This window comes from Cygnus atratus, chromosome 11 (genome assembly GCF_013377495.2).
Source record: "Cygnus atratus isolate AKBS03 ecotype Queensland, Australia chromosome 11, CAtr_DNAZoo_HiC_assembly, whole genome shotgun sequence".
NCBI classification, from domain to species: Eukaryota; Metazoa; Chordata; class Aves; order Anseriformes; family Anatidae; genus Cygnus; species Cygnus atratus.
The window spans coordinates 3153426-3175220 of NC_066372.1; the positions used below are offsets into that span (position 1 = coordinate 3153426).

The 21795-nt window shown below is 39.6% G+C and overlaps 1 protein-coding gene across 6 annotated transcripts in view; it reads right to left on the reverse strand.

The window, feature by feature from the left end:
- The window catches only part of RAB27A (RAB27A, member RAS oncogene family), a 36991-nt gene that overhangs the window by 9661 nt on the left and 5535 nt on the right, over positions 1–21795 (reverse strand). For 2 of the 6 annotated variants that reach the window (XM_050713088.1, XM_035553890.2), the window contains exons 2-3: positions 4093–4201; positions 292–464 (exon numbers count right to left, since the gene is read on the reverse strand). In XM_050713088.1, the coding sequence (XP_050569045.1) occupies positions 292–444 (153 nt within the window). In that variant the 5' untranslated portion in view covers positions 445–464; positions 4093–4201. Of the gene's footprint in view, positions 1–291; positions 465–4092; positions 4202–13525; positions 13645–13762; positions 13826–21795 lie in introns of those variants that run through there. The other 4 variants (XM_035553889.2, XM_035553887.2, XM_035553885.2 and 1 more) reach the window with 4 other exon arrangements.

Genomic DNA, 21795 nt, shown 5'->3' on the forward strand with positions numbered 1-21795 from the left:
AGATACACGCATCTACCCCTCCTGAGCAGTAAGAAATGGTTGCTTAGAATCAACTCTTGTTATTTTAACTTTGGGAAAAATGGACACACACAAAAAATAAAAACTGGCCAGATAAGATGATTCCCTTGTCACAAAAGTAAATACATAGTAACTATGGATGGCATGCCTACACATAAGGATTAGCAGGATAGATTTGGGAAAAAAAAAACAAAAAAAAAAAAACACAGATGTTAGCCACCAGCTACAAAACAGCTATCATTTTAAAGTAGCACACTGCTTGTGAAAACTCACCACTCTCTTTTCCCGGAAGTCGATGCCCACAGTTGTGATAAACTTGGAATTAAATTTGCCATCTGTATATTGGTAAAGAAGGCTGGTCTTTCCCACTCCAGAGTCACCGAGTGCTAGAAATTTTATGAGGTAATCATAGTCCCCATCAGACATAGTGAGAATTCAGGAGACACCTTAAAAAGCAAAGCAAAAAGCGTTAGTTAGTTAGGCAACAACTCCACCAAGGCTTCTTTTGACAGATGTTTAAAATACAAGTCACCACTTGAACTACAAAGCATCCAGCAGTAGGCCCAGTTCTGTGTTCTTTTACACTGCTTTCACCTTAAACCCCCAATTACGCCAAGGTATCAAACAAAAATTTAGCTGTGATGGGAAAAAAAAAAAAAAAAGCATAATTCATTTTTATTATGCTCCTTTTACTACGAAGTGAATGTAACACAATTTTAGCTTCTTCAAGAAAGACTGAAGATCAAGGTCAAAGAAAAGTATTCAAGGTGTCTGGAAAATGAACTGCATAACTGTTTTTAACCTGTGTGAAAGCTGGCAAAAGCTGCTTAAATGCATTAGCAATGCAATTCTGATTTCACATTCATTGTGACATTATTAACACACACAAAATCCTTCCCCCCCCCCCCCCCAGACTGCCCACTACATTTAAATAAAAAGGCACCACAACACTTCAAATATTACATATTTATTCAACTTTTGCAAACGCACTGTAACAGGCTCTCAGAGTAGTTGACCATAGTTCTGTCTTCTTTTACATGACAACCATTTCTCTATTAATAGCTATTTTTCAGTCTTAAAAAAGTATTTTCGTAACAGAATAAAAAATAGCTTTTTTAATAAAGTTTAGAGGGCAATTTTCAAAAGTTTTTATTATGATGCTAGTTTTAAACTATACCATGTTGGATATATTCTGATCAAAGTGCAAAACCAGCTGGAACGTATAACAAAAAGCTCTGGAAAATGTAATGTATACTAGAAAAACTAGTGCAGGTGCACTAGTACTTTCCTGTTGAGTAGCTACTGAGCGTCTCTTCCCCCAAAACAAACAGAGAGCTGCCTTATGTTGTTTTCAAAGAAATGAACATGAAAAGATAAGCCTAAAATAACCTTTCTAAAAGCAACAGAAAACTGGCATACAATTGCCTCTTACCAAGGAGGGCAACGGATACCAAAACACAACCAATTCATTTTGTGAGTATCAACTCACAGCTTGAGGACTGGAACAAACCCCGTATCCCTAGTATGTAGGCGTCAATCACCACCATTAAACTAAAACCGTAACTATCTCTGAAGTTTCAGCTTTACGTTAGTACTGCTCTTGGATACAAGACAGAACCCCGATCAATCAACTTAGCTGTGACTGGGCTTACCATGACCAAATGCAGACAGATTTATTCTGATACCTCTGACGGAAGAGTCAGTGGAAAGCATTTGAAACCTTTTTGCTTTTTCCTGTCCTGAAACGTCCCCATCCCCAGTCAACACTTACTTTACATTACACCAGCAATAACAGCAAGCCCTTGCAGGATTGGAATTTAACTATGATAAGCTACCAGAGTTAACAATTGGGCACTAAGACGCGAGAGCCAGCCAATCCACTTTCCACTGTTGTGACTTAATGCAACATTTTCCAACAGATTAAGAGGTTGAAACAAACAAACAACAAAAACAAAGTTATTTTTACGTAAATATACCACTGCTGCAGGCCTGCATCCACCACGCAGGTCTAACAGCGATATAGTCCAGTGAGCAAGTGGAACTGGCAGCCACACACTGACATAAGAACATTTTTAGCAGAAGTGAGAAGCCTGAGCCATCAAACACAATCACAAACACCAGCAAAAGCTTGTGTGTGTGTGTGTGTGTTTGTTTGCTTGTTTTTAAATCCTACCCCATCTTGGGGAAGAAGAAAAAAACAGATCATTTACTTTGTGGCTCTACAAAGCCTCTTTTCATTCAAACACATTAGAAGGAAGGGAAAATGCTTTAAAAAGCAAACACGGAGGTTTTTACTAAAGATTAGATTTTATTTAGCCTTCCTTCTCCTATACAGTGTTTCTTTTGCTCTCACATGTTCTGCCAAGGGCAAAGAGCTGTGTAAATATCCCCTCTACTCAAGTATATGTTCTTTCAGCTTCAATACCCCTAAATTTACTGTTGCTTAAAAGAGGCTTAAATGCAAATCTTACAGCCAGTATATTATACAAAGAGAAGCTCGCTTCACGTCTTCTACTACGCTTCTGCACTCATACAGAAGTATTTGCCTTGTCTTGTTGGTATTTTGTTAGCTAGCCGTAGGCCTATAGAGCATATTTTTAGCAGCAGATACAAACAATAATGCTAGCTAGTCAATGTTAAATTAACTCTCTCACAACCTAAATTTTATTTCATCCTGTGCAAGATCTTATGGAGGAAGAACAGGCACTGCAGCAGCATCACTTGGAACAGTAAGAAACTGTTAAGGTTCAGTTCTACTATGAATTACAGTTAAACAGCTGAACCCTTCCACTGGCCAGAGCTAGGGGAAAGCCTTAGGCCTTGGGGAGAAAAAACCTTAAGGTATCCCTGCTGTTATATCAGATTTGTGGAACATCTGTTTGGACAAACAGGCCACACCAAACAGACCACTTAAACCTCAACTCTCCATATGGCTGATAACAAATATAATTTGTAAATGATTGGTAGAAAGCAAGGAGCCCTTCACAGGAAGGGCGTAAAAATGCTTTCTAAAGGGGTTGCTTCAGAAGAAAATTTTCTCCTTAGGCTTTTGAAATGCACACACCTTTCACTGCACCCCATAATGTCAATCTGTTATTCAAATACCTCCAGGGAGTGGTTCTTGTGAAACCCTGCACAATTAACCTATCCTTGGAGACATGCAGAGTTACTTTCAGGGCAGTTTCAAACTTTGTCCTCCTCCCTGTACAAATATTTAAAAAGCAGTCTCCACCCTCTACTTCCAAGACCTGCAGTCCTAGAGTTCAGACACATCCAGCTCCATATTATAGAAATAAGAATATATTCACAGAAAAGTATATGCACAGAAAAAAAAACTGCTGGTGCATTTTTAAAAATCCTGGACCTGTTACAATAAAGCCGTCCCATTTCTTTCTTCCACTTCTGCTGTGCTTTGAAATTAGGCTTTATAGCATCACACTTTCCAGTCTTTTCTTCCACATTTCTACACCTCTTATATCGAGAGGGTGGGAGGTAGGAATGGAAGAATAAGAGAACACTGATGACACAACCAGAATTTATCAGGTCTCCAAAAGAAAAGGGAAAAAAAAAAAAGCAGCACCTGAAATCGTTGTAGAATAACCATTCCGCAAACCCACTTTTAAGAGTAAGTCCTTGTCTGGGGGTAGGAATCACCGGAGGAGGTAGCTTAGACTCCACAGCAAGAAAGGCTGCTTCTTTTGTAAAGCCCTCCTTGAATCCCACTCAGCTCTGGCTTTGCACTTAGCCTGACATGCAGACAGACAGGGGTTATGAACAATTCTGGGAAAACTCCAGGGGCTGACAGGACCCCCCCTGCCATCACTTAACCTGTGCCTGTATGGCTGCTGCTCTGGAGCCTGCCCATAACACACACGTCCAGATGGTCCTTTGCCAAGGGATGCTCCGCAAAGCAGGTGCTGCTTTCATTCAGGAGAGTTCCTAGTCCAAGGTAGTTTCACATTAACAGGCACCTAGGCTACTGGCTCATATTTTTGCCTCTGGGATTCAAATAACACAATCCTATTGTGTGATAGAACATTTAGGACTATGGCAGCATTGTTCCTGAATACTTACAGAAATTGGCTTGGCGCAGGATTTCTCCTTTGCAGTACAGGGACAGGGAATATGCTTTTTGAACAAGCAGGCATCACACAAAACACACGACTCTTGCACCGTTACAGAGCTGATGGAGGGAAGGAGGAAGACGGCAGGAAGTGATAAGAGAACGTAAGCAAAAAGAAGTAAAAAGCACTGAGCTACAAGTAAAAATGTGTACACACAGTGTAAAACTCAAGAAATCTGATAATGCTCTTATTCAGACAGTCCTAAAGCACATCAATTTAAAGTAAAGTATACCACTTACCCCAAACTCTGCTAAAGGAAGAGTAAGAGCACACTTCAGATAGTACTCCTACCAGGAGTATTTTTCTAGCACCACCTCTTTAGCACACAGCCAAGAAGTTTACGTGTCACCTGTTTGCATTTATGTTGATGGGTGCTCAGAGATAAAGAGGTGTGCCTCCTCTCCATGTCTAAGTGTGGCTGGGAAGCAATTACACAGTTCACATGTCCCATTTATTTCTAAAGGCAAATAGCATTTCAGAAGAGATTGGTGCATGACCTACTTAGGAGCAGATACAAAATATCTGCTAAATCACCCACACATGGTAATACATTGTGACTAACAAGTGTTTTCATACAAAGACGTATTAAGGATAGAGCATATGGATCATAACTATTCAGTTTCTGTCAAGCTCCCAGCTTTACATCCTTCTCTCTCAGTGAAAGCGGGTGGCAGTCTCTAATGCCAACCGCTGTTTTGTTTCTTTCACTCCCATACACAGACTCAAGCACATTGCCCCTCAGGTCCCATGGGGAAAGTTGGCTTTACCATAGGTTTCTAACCAAGAGAAAACTATTCTTTGGCAAAGACTGGAACATAAGGTATTATGCCTGATAGGACTGCAGACCACACCCGCAACACCACCTCATTCCACAGAGGAGCAATGCGTATGTAAATGAGGCCAGTTTAGACAAAAGGTGGAAACAAAGGAAACAACGGAAAGGTTCTTCTGTAAGCTGCAGCACCTAGTCAGCACTCCCACGAGCAAGAATACTATTCTGTATTAAACTACTCAAATAAAAACCATTTGCTTAACTGAACCTTCTCTTCCCTCTCATACCAAGTGAAATAACTACACAACTCAGATGTTACCCCAGTATCCCAGATCTGCAGTCCAGCCAGCCGTAAAGCTAATGACGAACATGATAGGATGTACCACATACTCATAAACAGACAAACTAATTAGAATTGAACAAAAAGAAAATGTAGATAAGACCTATACCTAATTCATGTTTTCACATACCACAGGAATTCATCACTTTACCCTTTGGGGTGTGTGCATCAGACTTGCAAGGGTTACACAACTTCTAACAGTGACCAACTTCTGCAAGCCTCTCTAAGCTTTCAGGTAGACATTAAAGACAAAGACAAGTCATGTCTTGGCCTTGCCTTCTTTGTTTAGGAAGACACAGCCCATACTGGAACAGTGAGCACTTCACTAGGCTGTATCGTAGAGGTAGGAGCCAGGCTGCAGCAAAGTCTGCAAGTTCTCCCTGCAATGGAGATCCAGCTGTCCATGGGAGGAGGGAGTGTATCGACCAACTTACAGCCTGGGGATCTATCGCAGCAGGTGTAGAGTGCAACAGGCAAAAAAGTCTCAATCTGCTTTAGAAGGCTTCCCAGTATTTATAAACAATGAACCCATATTTGTAAATATACTGTGAAAACGTTAATGCAATTTAGAGTTCAGAAATGCTTTGCAATTGAAGGTTTCCCTAAATATGGCTTTATTCTTAAAAAGCATTTGAGGCTTCGTGCTTACCACGAAAAAGCTGGAAGAAGAGGAGTCCAAATCCCACACAGAAAAGGAAAATACCACAGGCCTCTCAACTAACAACGTGTAAATAAAAGCACAGGGCAATAATGTAGTTGTACAGGTTTCTGCAAGTGCAAGTCAACTTGTACTGGAAAAAAAATGTAGTTTCTCACCTGGGCACTACACAGACATAAACTAACTTCAATAGCTGTTTTTTTTATATGTCGCATGACATGTTACAGCAGAAGCACTGGGAAAGGGATCTGGACCTCAAAGGAAGACATGCACTAATCCTGTCATACCAGCACTGCCGTCACGCTGCAGCAAAGCAATAACCACAATCCTGCCTAGCAGAAGTGAAGCGTGGCGATTGGCCGCACCCTGCTGTAAGGCTTCAGTGGCACCTTAGTGCTTTCAAAACTGGTCACCATCAGGCACTTGTCAGATCTGTCTTTAAAAAAGGGATGAGGAGTTAGTCAACATTCCTACTATGCACAAATGTAATATAAACAAATTATGACAACAATTTGTATATACGCAAGTAACTGCTGTGCTGAGGAAAGAGAGTTAATAAATATGCACTTGACACTACTAAAGTATTCTGAACTCCACTTTTTTCCTTAGAAAAATACATCACCTGACTTCCTTTAATTTGGCCCAAGTAACACTTTTTGGGACTTCTATGCAACATAAACTACAGGAAGGAAATCACCCCTTCCTCTCATAAGCAAGAAGAGGAGATTCAGTCGCTCTGAGCACTTATCTTTTCGTCACCCTCAATTGCTTGACATTTCCCTTAGTGGTATCTTTAGAGGAATTTTAAGGAATTGGAGGATTAATGAATTGCCTCTTTCTTGGAAAGAGCTAAGTCATTTTAAGGATACCAAGGATATATATGAGTCTGCAAATATGTGGGAAAAAAAAAATGAGCTGCAAAACTGTAGTTTCAAAACGTTGATGTCACATCTACCTCAGCTGAAGATGTTCAGGACACTTTGCCAGCTGCCAGCATAGCTAGAACTGCAGAATTTTGTGGATCTGTGTCCCTTCTGGGAACAAGACCTTCTGACACCCAAGTTACCTCTTTGAACTCTCATCAGCAGTTGCCTTCAATTTCCAGCAGTGAAGCAAAGGTCTGTACCATTTGAGGAATCACCAGAGTAAAAAAAAATAAAGCAAATATTTCATTTATTTATTTATTTTTAAAACAGCTCCATACTTACTCTTTCCTCAACCATTCAACTGTTCCTCTAATAAGTACTTTATGCCATAATGCCTTACAAGGTAATGTACTAGACTCATTCACTAACTTATGACCAGGAAATGTGAAGCGATGCCCTTCATCCTTCCTTGATGTGACAATTCTGTCTGCTTTCGGACCCAGCTCATGGCTTATCCACAGCCTAACCTTAGCATTTGTAACCCATCACTACGCTGTATCAGCTCTTGAGAGTATCAGGGAATCTGGAATGCCAGTCGTACATACATTTACACAGTTTCCAACTCTTTCAATTTGCAGGTCCAGCTAAGAGGTGGCAAAAGTATACAGTCTCTCACAGCAACATGACCAGAAATGCAGTTAATACAAACACGCTCATAGAGCAGCAAGGACAGAAGGCTTAAAGTGACATGGAACAAAGAGTCTTGGTCAAAGGTTTCCAGTTTTACTGTGGCCAAAGATACTGTTTCTGACCTTCAAACAGTCTGAGTTACGTTTTGCAGAAGACATTAATTTCTCTAAGCCTCATTACAGCACATCAGCCCAAAACCCTCAGCAAGTCTCCTGCTGGTGAGCTCCCTCTCCACGGGCAGGTCAGGCTGTACATGAGCCAGAAACACAGGAGTCACCAGGATTTCACCCACAAAGCTGCTCTTACTCACAGAAAGAGCAACTTTGCCCACCCACCCATTGAACAACACTTCCAGTTCCAGGCAAGTAAGGAAAGACTGTACTCCTATTTCTGCCCTCAGAAACAGACACTGAAAGACAAAGGAGAAAATTATAAGGATCACAAAGAATTATAGGAATTCGGCATTTCTTTAAGGAATGGTTGGGTTCTACTGGAGATAACAAAAATCTTCTGCAGATAGCTAGAATACGCATACAACAGGAAAAAGCAGAGGAAAAGGGACAAGAAGAGGTAAAAATCTAACAATTGAAAAAGAAAGCAATTTAATGTGACCAGTTAGAATATGAATGGAGTGACATCTCAGGAATAAGATGTGCATGTACTCATGCTGAAGAAAGTATTAGATTTTATGCTCAGCCAATGTGGATGATTCAGGAGGCTGTAATACACATTAGTCAGGCTAGGTTTTTTGTTTAAGTAGATACTCTGTCAACAGCCAGAGGAAAATACTTGCAGCTTCTTTTAAAATACATATATTGTTTTTTTTCTCCAGGGCAGGAAAGTTCCCAGGTGTCTCCCACCTTGTTTTGGAGGATAGAAACCTGGAATACAGACAATGTTTCCTCAGAAGGTCAAACTGCCAAGCTCATGAAGAACACAAGATACATGCTGCATTAGAGGGAAACAATCTGGCAAAAATAATTGATTATGACCAGTTCAATTAAGAGCATATGGAGAAGGTCAGGCAACAAATAACCTTAAGATACCTATTAGACACTATTAGATAAAGGAAAAACTCAAATATGATATATATTTGACTATAAAACTGCACCATGTTCCTGACAAGATGAGGGCAGCATACAAAAGGGGTGGGGCAGGAAAAGTTCACTACAGAATTTAATCCACCTTTCTCATCCTTCAAATTAGGAAAAACAAGAGAGGCAGGTATTTCTCCTGAGATTAACTCTTCCTTGCTAACTCAGGTTTTTGATTGGAAGATGCAACAAAAGTTGTTGGTTTTTTTTTTCCTCAGCTGCTACCTTTCTTTAGCAGTACTGCTTTCCTATAATGTGATCTTTCCTTAGTTTTGGTGCAAGTTAACTTGATTTAGTTCAACAATAAATAACAGGGAAACAGAATACAGGACTTCCTACATTCTTTTCTGACTGTTTTATTCCTCAGGAGGTTAAAAGTTTTCCTGTTACTTAGATGACATAGAAATATCCAAAGTCTTGTAAGTTCCAAAGTGAGTCTGTCTACACATGCCAGATAAAAACAGCTAACCACATAGCATCGTAATCTTCTGGAGCAAGACTCATCTGTCAAATCACGCTTTCAGCAATCACGAAAATACTGTCTCATGCTGACAACCTGTTCCTCAGAAAACTTACTTGTTATCAAAGATATTCATTGAACAACTAACTATTACCCATTTCTAATGAGCTGGAACATTTGTATTATCTATGAATACTGCGCCATGACATTAAGAATACTAAGAAATTGTTTTTGGAATTATGGAATCAGAAGGGTTTCTTAAATGGATCTAGCAAAAAAGGGCGGGGGCAAAGTAAGCTTTTAATTACCCGTGAAAAAATCAGGCAAACTGTCAGTTGAGAAACACCTTGTCTAGTAACTAGAAATGCTTATTCCTTCTGTCCCTTAATCTAAGATCTGATATGATCAGACCTGAAAACAAGGGGCAGCCAGAGAAGCTAAACAGAGAACTTGTGCATGCAGACTTGGATGGAAAAAAATAGCTAGACTCACAAAACTGAGGCTCTTCCAAAATTTAAAAATAAAAATAGGGATGCTAAGCAGGTGCTAAGCTCGCAGGGTCTACCCCAGACCATGCTGGCAACCTCTGCAACGTGGAGACAGCCAGAGCACTGCAGGCTGGCAGCAAGACACTTCAAAGAAATAAAGAGATGGATCAATATTCTGCTCATAGAAGATCTAAAAAAGGTTCTGAGCCTTTGATTTCTGAGTCTGTAATAGCTACAGTCTTAGAGAAATATTTTCAGCTCAGCACTGCATAGGACTTTTTAGTAAACACGTCTGGAAATAATAAGCATGTGTGATGCTTCTATGTTTCATAAATGCTATGAGAAGGTTAGAAATAACTTGCTGAGAATACTCCAGGAATAATTCAACTTGTCCTTTACATAATAAAACGCCACTTCTGCCTCAAATAGACCCAGGCAGTATTCAACAGGCATTACCTGTTCTCTTCGAGAAGTTACTAGCATGAGACAGCAAAGCAGAAATCTTGACCTGTGAACAGCAGGACACAGTTATTTTGGAGCATGGATGTGGCTCAAAGGTATCACTCAAATTCTTCTAAAAAAGCAAAGCCAGAAATACGGCTGTTTTGGTGTTTTTTGTTGTTTGTTTGGCAGGAATTGAAAAATAAGCCTGCTCTTGCAACAAGACATCAAATCTTCCCCTTGAACAGCTCCAACCACAGCACATACTAACATTGTCCAATCTTTCTATTGAGGCTCTGCAATCTGCCAAAATATTCAGACAGTGCTTTGGCAAGATGTTTGCTTCAGTTCGGATCCTAGCAGGGCTCCTTTTCTAGAGCCTCGGGGAAGGGATAATTCAAAAGAAGTACCGATTAAGTGGGCTGAACTGCAGAACACAAAGCTTCCATTCAAAAACCCTGTTGTTTTTCAGCCTGAGTTGCCAACACTATTTATCTTGCTACTCTGATCAGAATCCCATATTACAGTGTGAATTATAGTTAAACCTTGATATACAGCTAAGATTGCTCAGATAAACAACACAGCAAAACATGATTTCTCACACTAATTCCTGTCATGGAGATATACATGAGCCCTGCAAGGAAAGCAAAAAGAATCATGTCTAATGCCACAGCTTGTCCTTACTCATCATTTCAGTTACTCTTACTCATCATTTCAGTTACTCAGTTATAATATATAGCTATATATTATTTTCATACCACAGTGGATTCAGATTGTGCTTACTGTTCAGTCAGGAAAGCATAAAATTTTGCGTACTTACGAAGAATCAGAAAGTCTCAAGCCAACTGATGCTCCCATTTCATGTAGTGATTAGTAATTTCTTACCTTCTACAGTATTTGGAACTTCAAAGCTCCAAAATAACAAACAGGCAAATAACAAGCAAATTCAGCAAGTGAAAAAGAAAATAGCACTAATCAGTACAACATCACTGACTACGATGGAGCTACAATAACATATAGCAACCCACTCACTCCCAGAGAACTCCCACCTCACAAAGATCCCCATTCTGCTTCTGTTTATGCCAACGGTTACAGCATAATGTATTAAAGCTGAGTTTTTATAAAGAATCTTTATTCCTTTTATTTATATATCTTTATTCCTTTATATTTATTACACAGTGTTTAAACAAAATTCAGAAGCAGGAACTATATTATTTCCTAGTTACAAAGCCAAACATACTAGACCAATGAAATATTACTTCAAGTTTTTCTCCTTAAAAAGCTACTTCTACTTCCCTTTCACTGGAGTTTATTTCCCTCATTCTGCCAGGATATGTTCCACGAACAGTTTATAAGGTGTTTTGAATTCATTCTGTAAGTTTTGCATAGTTTTAGAACTTCTGTTGGTCTTCTTTTTTCATATTTTTTGTACTGGAAAAAAAAAAACCTACCATTTCTCTTTGATGGCATTTTTAGTTACATTAGAAAAAAAACTGCTGAATTTGATTCTTAGTTTGTCTTTACCAGGCCTAATTACTCAGGTTGTTTTGCTTAAAAGAGTGCTGTTAAAAGACATGCTGGAAAACATCAGACAGAGAAAAAGCCACTGGGAGCATGTGGAAGAAAAGGGGGGCAAGCATCACATGCTAGAATATTGCTTGGCTCTATACAACAGAATCTCAACATCAAAATTTAGTCTTCAAACAACTTACACTATTAGACTAACTCCTTATAGAAACCACTACCCTAAGATGTTCTGGAAATGGTTTCTATAAGACAAAACATTCAAAACACACTTGTAATGCAATAATTGAAGAGTGTTATTTAACCATAAACTACAATAAAGCAACTACGACAACCAACCCCTCCAGCTCTGCACAGGGAAGAAATAACATTAAGCCAGCATCAATGTTTACAAAAAATCCTTGCTCCCAGTTATTTTATATAAGCTTTTTCATACACTCCAAATGTCTTAATGAAACAGCAAGAAAACCCATTTGCGTAGCTCAATTGATGAATTTGTCACTTTTCTCCCATAAATATAATTCAAGGGCTGATGATTAGAGTATCTTAAGACGATTTTTCTAGTCCTGTGATAGACATCAATTATAATCTTGGGAATGTCTCGTGACCTTCCCACAGACGTGGAGGAAACTACTGTTTTCTGTTCTCTGAACAACTCCTCCTTGGTTATTCAGAGCCTGCAAAAACTGGAATTTTGGTCCACAACTGGAAAGATGCTAACAAACACCTAGACTAGAACGGACACCTGATTACAAGCTCATGCTCGGAGTGGCAAGGAATGACCTAATCACATGGGCACAAACATCTTGAGTTTCTTCCCGAGGAGATATAAAACACAGTAATAATATCCCGCCCCCACATTACCTTTTATATAATTAAGACTGAAATAATTTACTGTATGATTGAACAAGGAGTGTGAACTAAATGAGCTCTCATGGTTCCTTGCAGTCCAATTTCTTTAAGTAAAAATAACAGTCGTGCAACATACTATTTTTATTCCTTTTATCACCAATACATTCATTACACATGAGAATAAACATAATGGTGTGCAACCCAGCTAAAAAAAGCCACACAAAAGGACCATTTTATTAAGAATAGTTTATCTATGTATATTAATGGGATCACAGGAATAAATATGGGAGAGGGAAGGTGGAGTTCAAGTAGTACAATATTTACAAATACTGAGTTAGGTTGTTTTGTATCATGAGATGTTATTTGCACAGTATACTTTACTATCAAAGGTCTAATTCTGCCCTCTGACTACAGAAGGAGTTTGACACAAACGCAGTAGAAAATGCAGGGTAACAACCTGGGACCAGAAAGGGCATCTTATGGTTACCAAATCCTGGCACTGGTCACTACATTTTTTTTTTCTTTCAATCTTGTTGACAAACTTACCCAGGTTTGTCTTCAACTCGGACTGATTTCTTTCCCCCATGTTCCTGCTAACTCAGCTAACCTAGACTGATACAGTTATGAACTACAGGCAGCTTCTCACTGTACGTCATTTGTCTAAGACCGAATCCAAGAAAATTAAAACACTAATTTGTTTTTTTGGGTTTTTTTGTTTGGTTGGTTGGTTTTTTTTGCTTCTAAGTTTTGACACTATCCCAGTGGGAACGCCCTCCTCTCCCTGTACCATGTTCAAGTCCTCTGCCACTATTACTACCAGCACTCCCCAACCATTCCAGTTAACCTCAACGAGAATGACACGTGCCAAAAACACTTGGCGATTGCCAAAAACAGCCAGCAAAAAGAAATGACAAAAGATATACTAAATAGCCACAGTTTTGGCATCTAAACCCAACACCTGTGTTTTACATAAATCAGTATACTTCACTATTTTAAGTTTACATATTCCTCCAGAACACAAGGATTCCTCAATGCTGAACTAGGTCTCTCAAATCAAAACATTTAAGGCTGTTCGCACACTGACATTGTTTCAAAGCTCTTAACACAGTAACACTTGGTATAGGACAACTGTCAGCTCAAAGAAAATAATGTAATAGATCTTAAGAAAATAAATAAAGAAGAGAAAACATTTACGTACCTAAGCTTAACAACTGCAAAGGGATCTGTAGTTTTCCCACAGGTACCTCAGCTCAGAGTTTCCTCACACAGTCCAGATGTCTTGAATACCATAGTCATGCAAAAAGAGCCGTTGTTCATCTGCAATCAGTATCAGCAGAGCAAGAAAATAAAACCAAAAGAGTGTAGCTTAGAATAATATCTCTCAAATTTGCACTGGCATGCCGAGCTGCCAGCCCTGCACAACCACCCTGCCCACCTAATTACATTCAGCTGCTTGTCATGTGGTCTTGCTGACTGATCAAGTGATCTCTTTTCCTCCCTTTAAAAGTAAGCAACATAATTAACAAGTTTTCCCTAAACCAGGTAACAAACCCTGAGCCTTTCCTTAGACTACGGACCCTCTCCCTTCTCTTCATAGGGAAATGGAAGGTGCAGTGTGTTTCATTAAAGATACAAATAAAATACAGCAAACGCGGTAGTCTAATAATAAAACACAGTGAGCACTAAAAGTATGCAAAATCCTGTGGAGAATTCGTCTTCAGCCTGGCTTTATGCCTTTACAGATGACAGAAAAAGGCACCTATAACAAAACCAATGCCAGGACACCAAGCAAGAGCAGGGCGCAGGAGACAGCGCCCCGGCTCTGTGGGGACCCTCGTGCAGCCCTGCTGTGCCCAGTCCCGAGGGCCCCAGGGGTAAGATGGCGCCAGGGACGCTCTGTGGCAGCCAAACCTGAGAGTCCCCATCAATCCTCCGAGACACGTGGACATGTTACTCACTTAACTTCATGGAAATAAAATTACTGATTTAACTTGTAAACCACCTCTTCCTCAACAATGAGCCCATTCATCAGGGCCTGTTAACACAGGCCCCAACAGGCCGGATCCACATGCCCAGGACATGCTATGGCACTGGCGCCAGCACCAAGGCTGGCCGGCGCTCCCTGCGCTGGGTCCCCGGGATGGGAGAGGAGCTGGGGGGCTGCTGCCACCAGCACAAGGTCTCGTCCTCTCTCTCAAACACTCCTGACTTTATGGATGCTGAAAGATGTGGACCAAGCGAGTAATGTGTAAGATTCAACTGAAGATGGGTTACCTTGCACAACGCTTTCTTGTCTCAGTTTGCTTCTCACAGCGTTTCAAGTAAGAAAGGAAATTAAGGTTTGTAAGACTACTCTCCAGCCTTGTCACTTAAGAAATGCTGCAGATAGCTGGCTGCAAAATTTAGCATATCCTTAATGCATTCATCCACCAGTAACAAAGACAACTCCAGAAGCTTCCTAATTCACTTGCTGCAGTGCTCAACTATCTCACCTCCTTTCCTGTAAATCAAGGCAACGATCATTGCCCTTTTCCTCAGGGAACATGGAAGTTTTGTTATGCTGAGATGGCAAATAATTAACTGCAGCAGAACATTTTTCATGCCCTGCCTTGGTATTTTTCCAGATTTAACTAAAATCCATTCCTTTGACATTTTGTTACGGGTGATAATCTTTAAAAGTCTACCCATTCTTGGCTCGTTCCAACCTTCAACAAATTTCACCTCAGCTTCAGGAGAAGACAGAAGTCCTTTTTTTGCTCCCACACTCAATAACAAAGTTGGCACTCAATTTTTGGCAAAGTGAACATTTTTTGTCTTTAACTGCTTTCCTGATCAATACCAGCACATCAGCTCATAGTGAAGAAATACTTAGACCACAAGTGCTGAGAATGTCTGGTAACTGCTCCGGAGGGCAGAAGGAGGAACAGGATAAGAAGTGTTGACAAAGCGACCAAGCAACAGCTCTGCCGTGTTGTAAACAGCCATGCAGAGCAGCTACACATGCTGAACACAAGCTGCCTGCCTGGAAGCCTCAACCAGCAACATTAAAGGAGTTCAAGCTGTTCCACACAGAAACATTTTTGCCATCTGTAAGGGGAGAGGAATTCGTAAATAATTTCCAAACTTCATCTTTTGATTTCAGAACTAAATGAGGCTGCTTAACTTTCTTCTTACCAACCTGGTACGAAGAACACCAATTCCCACTCTCCCTCTCCAGAAAAGAGTTTTATTCAAAGCAGTAAGACTTCAATAGAAAGACAGTTGAAATTAAAATTATTTTCTCTAAGTGAAGTTATATTGATTTCAAACTGCAGTTAGTACCAAAACAGAGGGTGCCAATTTACAAACTAGGACATCAAAGTTTGGTTACTTAAAGCCTCTGCTTTTAAACAAACACATTTGCAGGGTGTCAGCAAATGCTGCACAAACAGCTGAGCCACCCCTTCTGCGGTGGCAGGAAGCGCGTGCAAACGGTGTGGTGGCAGCTGGAACAGGAACCACTGCAGCCAGCCCAAGGTGAGCCTTCCTCTCACTGGTATCCAAGGCTCGAGCGTTTATAAGAGACTGGACATTTTACAACTACGTGTAGGGGATCAAATTTGCATCAGTAAAGTCCTGCAACTGTGAAAAGCAGTTTTGAAGCTAGAGCTCTAAAGAAGAATGGCCAGTTATTCAGTTATTAAATCTTCCTGCTGTTTGGTGAGGGGTTTTTTCTGAAGAAGTTTTATGAACAGGTTACAACCTGTATGAAAAAAAATGATATGAATACTTGGAATTCATGGCCTTCTTATAAAACTGATCTATGCCACGTAGGTCTAGGAACTCAGGAGGAAGTTTAAGGACAGTCAAACACATTTGGACAGCACGTAGCATTCTTCATCCCAAGCCTCAGAAAGTTTGCCTTCATATATTCTACGCTCCTGAGAAAAGAAGAAAATGTTAGCTTGTTACCTGTCTGACAGTGGTTCCCACAGGAATCTGGACATCTGCCACTGGAGACAGAAATAGGGGCAAAAGGATCGAGCAACAGGCCACCTCACTTAATGCTACAGACAATTCTCTATTTCCAAAGCTGAAAGCTATGAACTTGCCTCACAGCAGTGTCAGCTGCCCCCAGCCTCCGATGACCCATTTCTGCTGGGGTCTGCTCTTCAGCACTATGACCAGTTATGGCTTTTTCCAACACAGACAAGAACCTCAGCTTGTCTTTACCAACAGCCACAGCATAGTCTTCACATGCCAGACTGTGGAATGAAAAACAACCAGCAGGCAGCCCAGGGTAACATTATTCATTAGCATCCACAAATCTTATCTGTGCCACAAAACCTCTACTGGCAATCAAAAAGGAAACTCAAAAAATGCAAAAGGAGGGAAAACAGCCAGTGGGACACACTGCCTATGAATTGACTGACATATATGCTGGCAAACTTCAAGAAGAGACTGATCAGATGCTAACAGCAATTATTTCAAGTGAGACAAATATCGTGCAAAATGAAAAAGGGGGGGGAGGTAAATAGGAAGAATATTTATTGGTACAGGCAGATTCCTACAACTGTAAAATAGAATTACAGTTGTTTCCTTGGAAGAAGGCAGCTTCTCAAGAAAAGACACTTTGAAAAAATTTAGTAGAGCTGACAGGATGAGCTGCAGAGGAAAATTGACCATCTGTCATATGAATCAGCTTGCAACTTACTGCCACAGCAGTCTGTAAGTGCAGCAACAGGCCAATATCCCAAGACAGAACTAAACAGACCTGAAAGGAGGGGAGAAAATCCTTTATATTGAACAGCAACTACTCTCCTCACACCAAGAACCCACCAAGAAAGAAAAGGCAACCCATACTCAGAAGATCAACTTTCATATCAGAAATGTAGCAGCTGAACTCTGCCAGCATCAAATCACTAAATACTCCTTCAGCAATTAAAATGAAAGTAGGTCAGGCAGTCCCTTCTGCTACCCAAAAGGCACATCTGTTAAATATTCTGTAATACCGATTTGAAGTAAAACACTTCTGTTCTTTTGTTTCACATGCGAGCCAATCTAGGTAGTTACTAACGATTGTGAGTGAACTTTCTTTCAGCATTGCAAGAGATAAACTATTAAAGTATCAATGTTTAAAGTCAGTAGCTTTTTTAACAGGTAACAGCTTCTTAAAAATATTCTCCAAACGTGACTCCGGGTGAATAACTTCCAAGGGTTATGAGATACTCTTCAGGAATAAAGCAAATGTCACACTAAAATAATAGATAGAAGCATCAATTTTGTTTTCATGGAACAACTTACTGCCCGAAGACAGGAATCTTTCCCAGCAACTGGGCACTCAAACATCAGCACTTCGGAAAACCTCACACCAAGCTCTGCCGCCTTTTTCACAGGAAAAACACTGAAAGTGTACTTCCAGGAAGCAAATCTGCTTACATTTGAAGAACAGATGAATATCTCAGAAGAGACTAGTAAAATTATCCCAAATGAGTGGATCTAATCAATTTGTCATTTCTGTTGAACTACAAATTTACCGTCTCCACTTTCTATTAACATCATTGTAGTCACAACTTGTCCTGAGACAATGCCAAGAGTGTAGGTGCTTGCTCTAGATCTGAATGAAAAGAGAAATGCAAAATTATTTTTTTTTCATTCTTGAATCACATTCTTACTTCCCAATCAAGTTCTGAAATATTAAAAAGAACACATTAGAAAGAATACAGAATCTATGTACAAGGTGCTAAGACACCAAGAAAGAGCAAATACAAAGTTCTGAATTTAAAACAGCAATAAAATGTAATAGTTATTTGCAAGAACTAACATTATTTTTGGACTGAGCAAACCTGATCCTTTTCCATGCAATAAGCGATATTCCTTGCAACATTCACACTGTTCAAATTACATCAGCTTAAAAGAGGAATATTTAACCTAAAGATGGAGGAAATATTACACACGCTCTTCTGTAAGTGAGATTTATGTTGGTTCCTCATGTCATAAATACTTAGGAAGTGAGGGCCTGATTTCATGAAGAAAGCACCTAGAACAGTAACATATGCAGACAAAAGTGGCCCTGCATTTTGGTATGCATCTGTAACTGCACAGTAATAATCTGGTATCTCTATGTTCAGCCTGAAGAGCTACAAATCGCATTTGAGATCAATGATCTTTATCTACCTATCAACAGGGTCGATGACTAAGTGTATTAATTAAAAAATGTAGTAGCTTTACAGGAAGTTGTCGTACCAATGTAAATGAACATGCACTACAGCTTCCTTGAAAGGATTTTCAGTGTTTTACAGTCTTATAATATTAATACAATTTTGAAAGTTGCTTTGATGTTTTCACATGCTGACACTTAATCAATATGCATTCGTTCTTTGCACTGCCTGATCCAGTGCGTCATTGCCAAGATGACAACACTGCTTTTTAAGATGGATCTCAATAGAGCCCCGATTTGGAGAGCTGGGTTTTCTTTCCAGCTCTACACCCCGTTCACATCTTTTGTAAATCTATTTAACATGACAAGCGGTCTTCATTCTCCCCACAAAATGACAACAGTGTCTTTTCCACATTAAATTAGCTCTCAGGAGGAAAAGTTGAATGGCTTAGCTAGTGCTTGCCTGCAGAACTGTGTTTCTCCCACCATAAATGCAATGCTCACTCACCTGAAGCACACACAATAGAATTAGTTAACTACCTAGGAATAGTTCCATCCACAGACAGGCTGATCTGGGCAAAAATGTCAAGTCTGCCTAAGTGATGTACACACTTATGCAATCAGCCTGCCTAGTTAGAAATTGTTAGGCAAACCCAACTTAACACCTACCACCTTTTCTCCTGTCAAGATAACATCTACTGAACATAACTAGCTGGGAAGCATTTGTTAAACTCATTTTGGCATTCTTTCAGAGTACAGAGTAACTTTGCACTATTTGATAAATATAGCTGTATATTCTATATATGCATAATAGAATATATATTCTGCATTATGCATATATATTCTATATATGCATAAGTTCAGAACTACAGAAAAATATTCCATTTGTCCTGTATCGTTCGACCTTTCATGCAATAAAGCATATGAAACCTCACTAGACACCTGTAATGCTATTATTCTCCCCTATCATTTCTTAAACCATGAACGTCATTAATATTAGAGCTCTTTGATTTCCACATTTATTCAGTGACTCCCTAAGTTAAGTATGACTGACCTGACTGGTTAATCCAGAGTGTGCTAGAGGAATTGGTGGGTTTGTAAAGGTAGTGATTCTGGCGTAACTGCCAAATTGGGACTTTCAGTTCTATTTGCTCTATTCTACTCCTTCTGCAACCTCCATTAAGAAAAAATGGTACTGCTCCCATTCCTCAAGATCACTCAGGATGCTAGGCTGAAAAGAATTTCCCTAAGGTTCAGCATGTCACACTGGAAATTGTGTGTGCAATAAGGACTTCTTGAAGCAAAGCTCCAAATTTACAATGCAAAAAACAAAGCTGAAATGAGGACATCCCTCTTAGCCTAAGGAAATAAAGCTTATTAGACAGAAACTGAGTTTCTCTGTCCCTCTGTCATTTCTGCCTTCCTCCCCAGCATTTGAACCTGTTGATCAGTTTCCGCACTTCCTCACAGAAGGGCAAGAAGCCACAGAGATATGAAGTTCCTACACACTTTGTGAAAAATTGGCAGCTGGATAAAGGAAAGAGCCGAATGCATGTCTCCACTGAAGAGCTGGCGGTTACCATTTTTAGGTTCTAAGGGCCACCAACTGGCTGGCCATGTTGTACACACATTGCCCCAGACTAGCCACAGCACGTGCTGCCACACACCGACACCTGGAAACTGAGAATCCTGCAATTTTACCACACCTTTCCTTTCATTTTGGATTTAAAGGCATTTTCTATTTAAAAGCAAATTAAATTTAAGCACATCTATTAGTAGAAATAAAACAGCTAATAGAATAAAATCTGGTTGCGTTTACTTGTGTTAGCAATTCAAGCTTCTTTTTTTTTTTTTCCTTTTGAAGTCTACCAAAACACACAGTTCTATTTTTGCAGCAAGCTCTTTTCGTAAATCTTCCAAAGTCAGCTCTTCAGCTTCTACTAACAAATAGCAGGATCTCAGGCCCCATCCTGTGCACTACGTGCCATATCCAAACTGACAATTCAAAAAATTATCAAATAAAGATACGTAGTCACCTCTTCTATATCATAGCTAAATAAACAATAACCCTACTTCAGCAAGTCAGACTTAGGGCTACATTTACCCAATCTAAAATTAATTATAAAAGGCTTGCTATTGAATTCAAAAGAAATACTGTCAGATTTGGACAGTACTGTCTTCAAATCTAGATGACACCGTCACTGGACAGTTATTCTCTTGTCTATCCTGACACCATTCTGAAGCAAAAAAGAATATGGAAAAATTAAGTATTGTCCAACAGTTCATGCCCCAGCAGCAAAGGCTCGTCAAGTTGAATTACTGTTAGAGGAGAAAGTCAGCAGAGCATATGCCGTTTCTCATCCAGCACTTTAAGATCCTAACGCTTTCTTGCAAATGGATAATAGCAGCATGGCTAGAGCCTAATCAAACACCCACACTTGGAGTTACATTCAGTCATGCATAAAGCTTGGTTTGGAACCAAATGAAGAGCTGAGGGGAATTATGGTTAACATTAAAATTTGGAATTTTTTAAAAATATATCCTTATTTTTGCTATAATCCGCATTTTGAACATTAACTAGACTTTAAAATAGACTTGGAAAACACCATCCATTGGCAGTAAACATAGCAGCAATTCATCTCTCGTGCAAACATTACATAAAACAGTTTCACAGCACAAACAACTCCCACAACTGCTTGCTTTGAGTGTTGCTCTGAAGTTTTCAAAATGCAGCACGCTACGTGTTAGTCATGCGACTGTCAGCAAGGATTTAAAGCAGGAATGCATCTTTCCTCAGCACCTACTAATATGATTCATAATATGCACGACTGGCAGAGACACAAAAGAAAAAAAATGAAAATTTGTTTTTTTAACCATAAAATGATTCAACTTTCTTTTCCTCCTACTCAACATACATGTTTTACTAGTTCTTATTGCTGACTGCAGCCTTCAGTCTAGTACAAATATTCCCCTTTCCCAAAGATGTTATTGGACAAAATTGTTTTTCTTTCTTTTCAGTTCACATAGCAACCTTTTCATTATAGCCCTTTCACTAAGCAGGCAAGAGAACCAAATAAATATCCAACAGTTATGAAAATAATGAGATAGAGTGAAATCTGGTGGACTTGGAGAGCACATGCTGTTCACTTTCATGGTTGTAGATCAGCTAGCACGACAGCATAGCCGTTTTGAAGCATCTAATTAGAAATGGGAAGATACCCTTAAAACAGCAGTACTTCTGCAAGAGAACCTTCATCGCCTGCTGATGACACATGCTGCCCTGCAAGTTAATATGCTTAACAGAAATACTATAATAAGGGTATATTGAC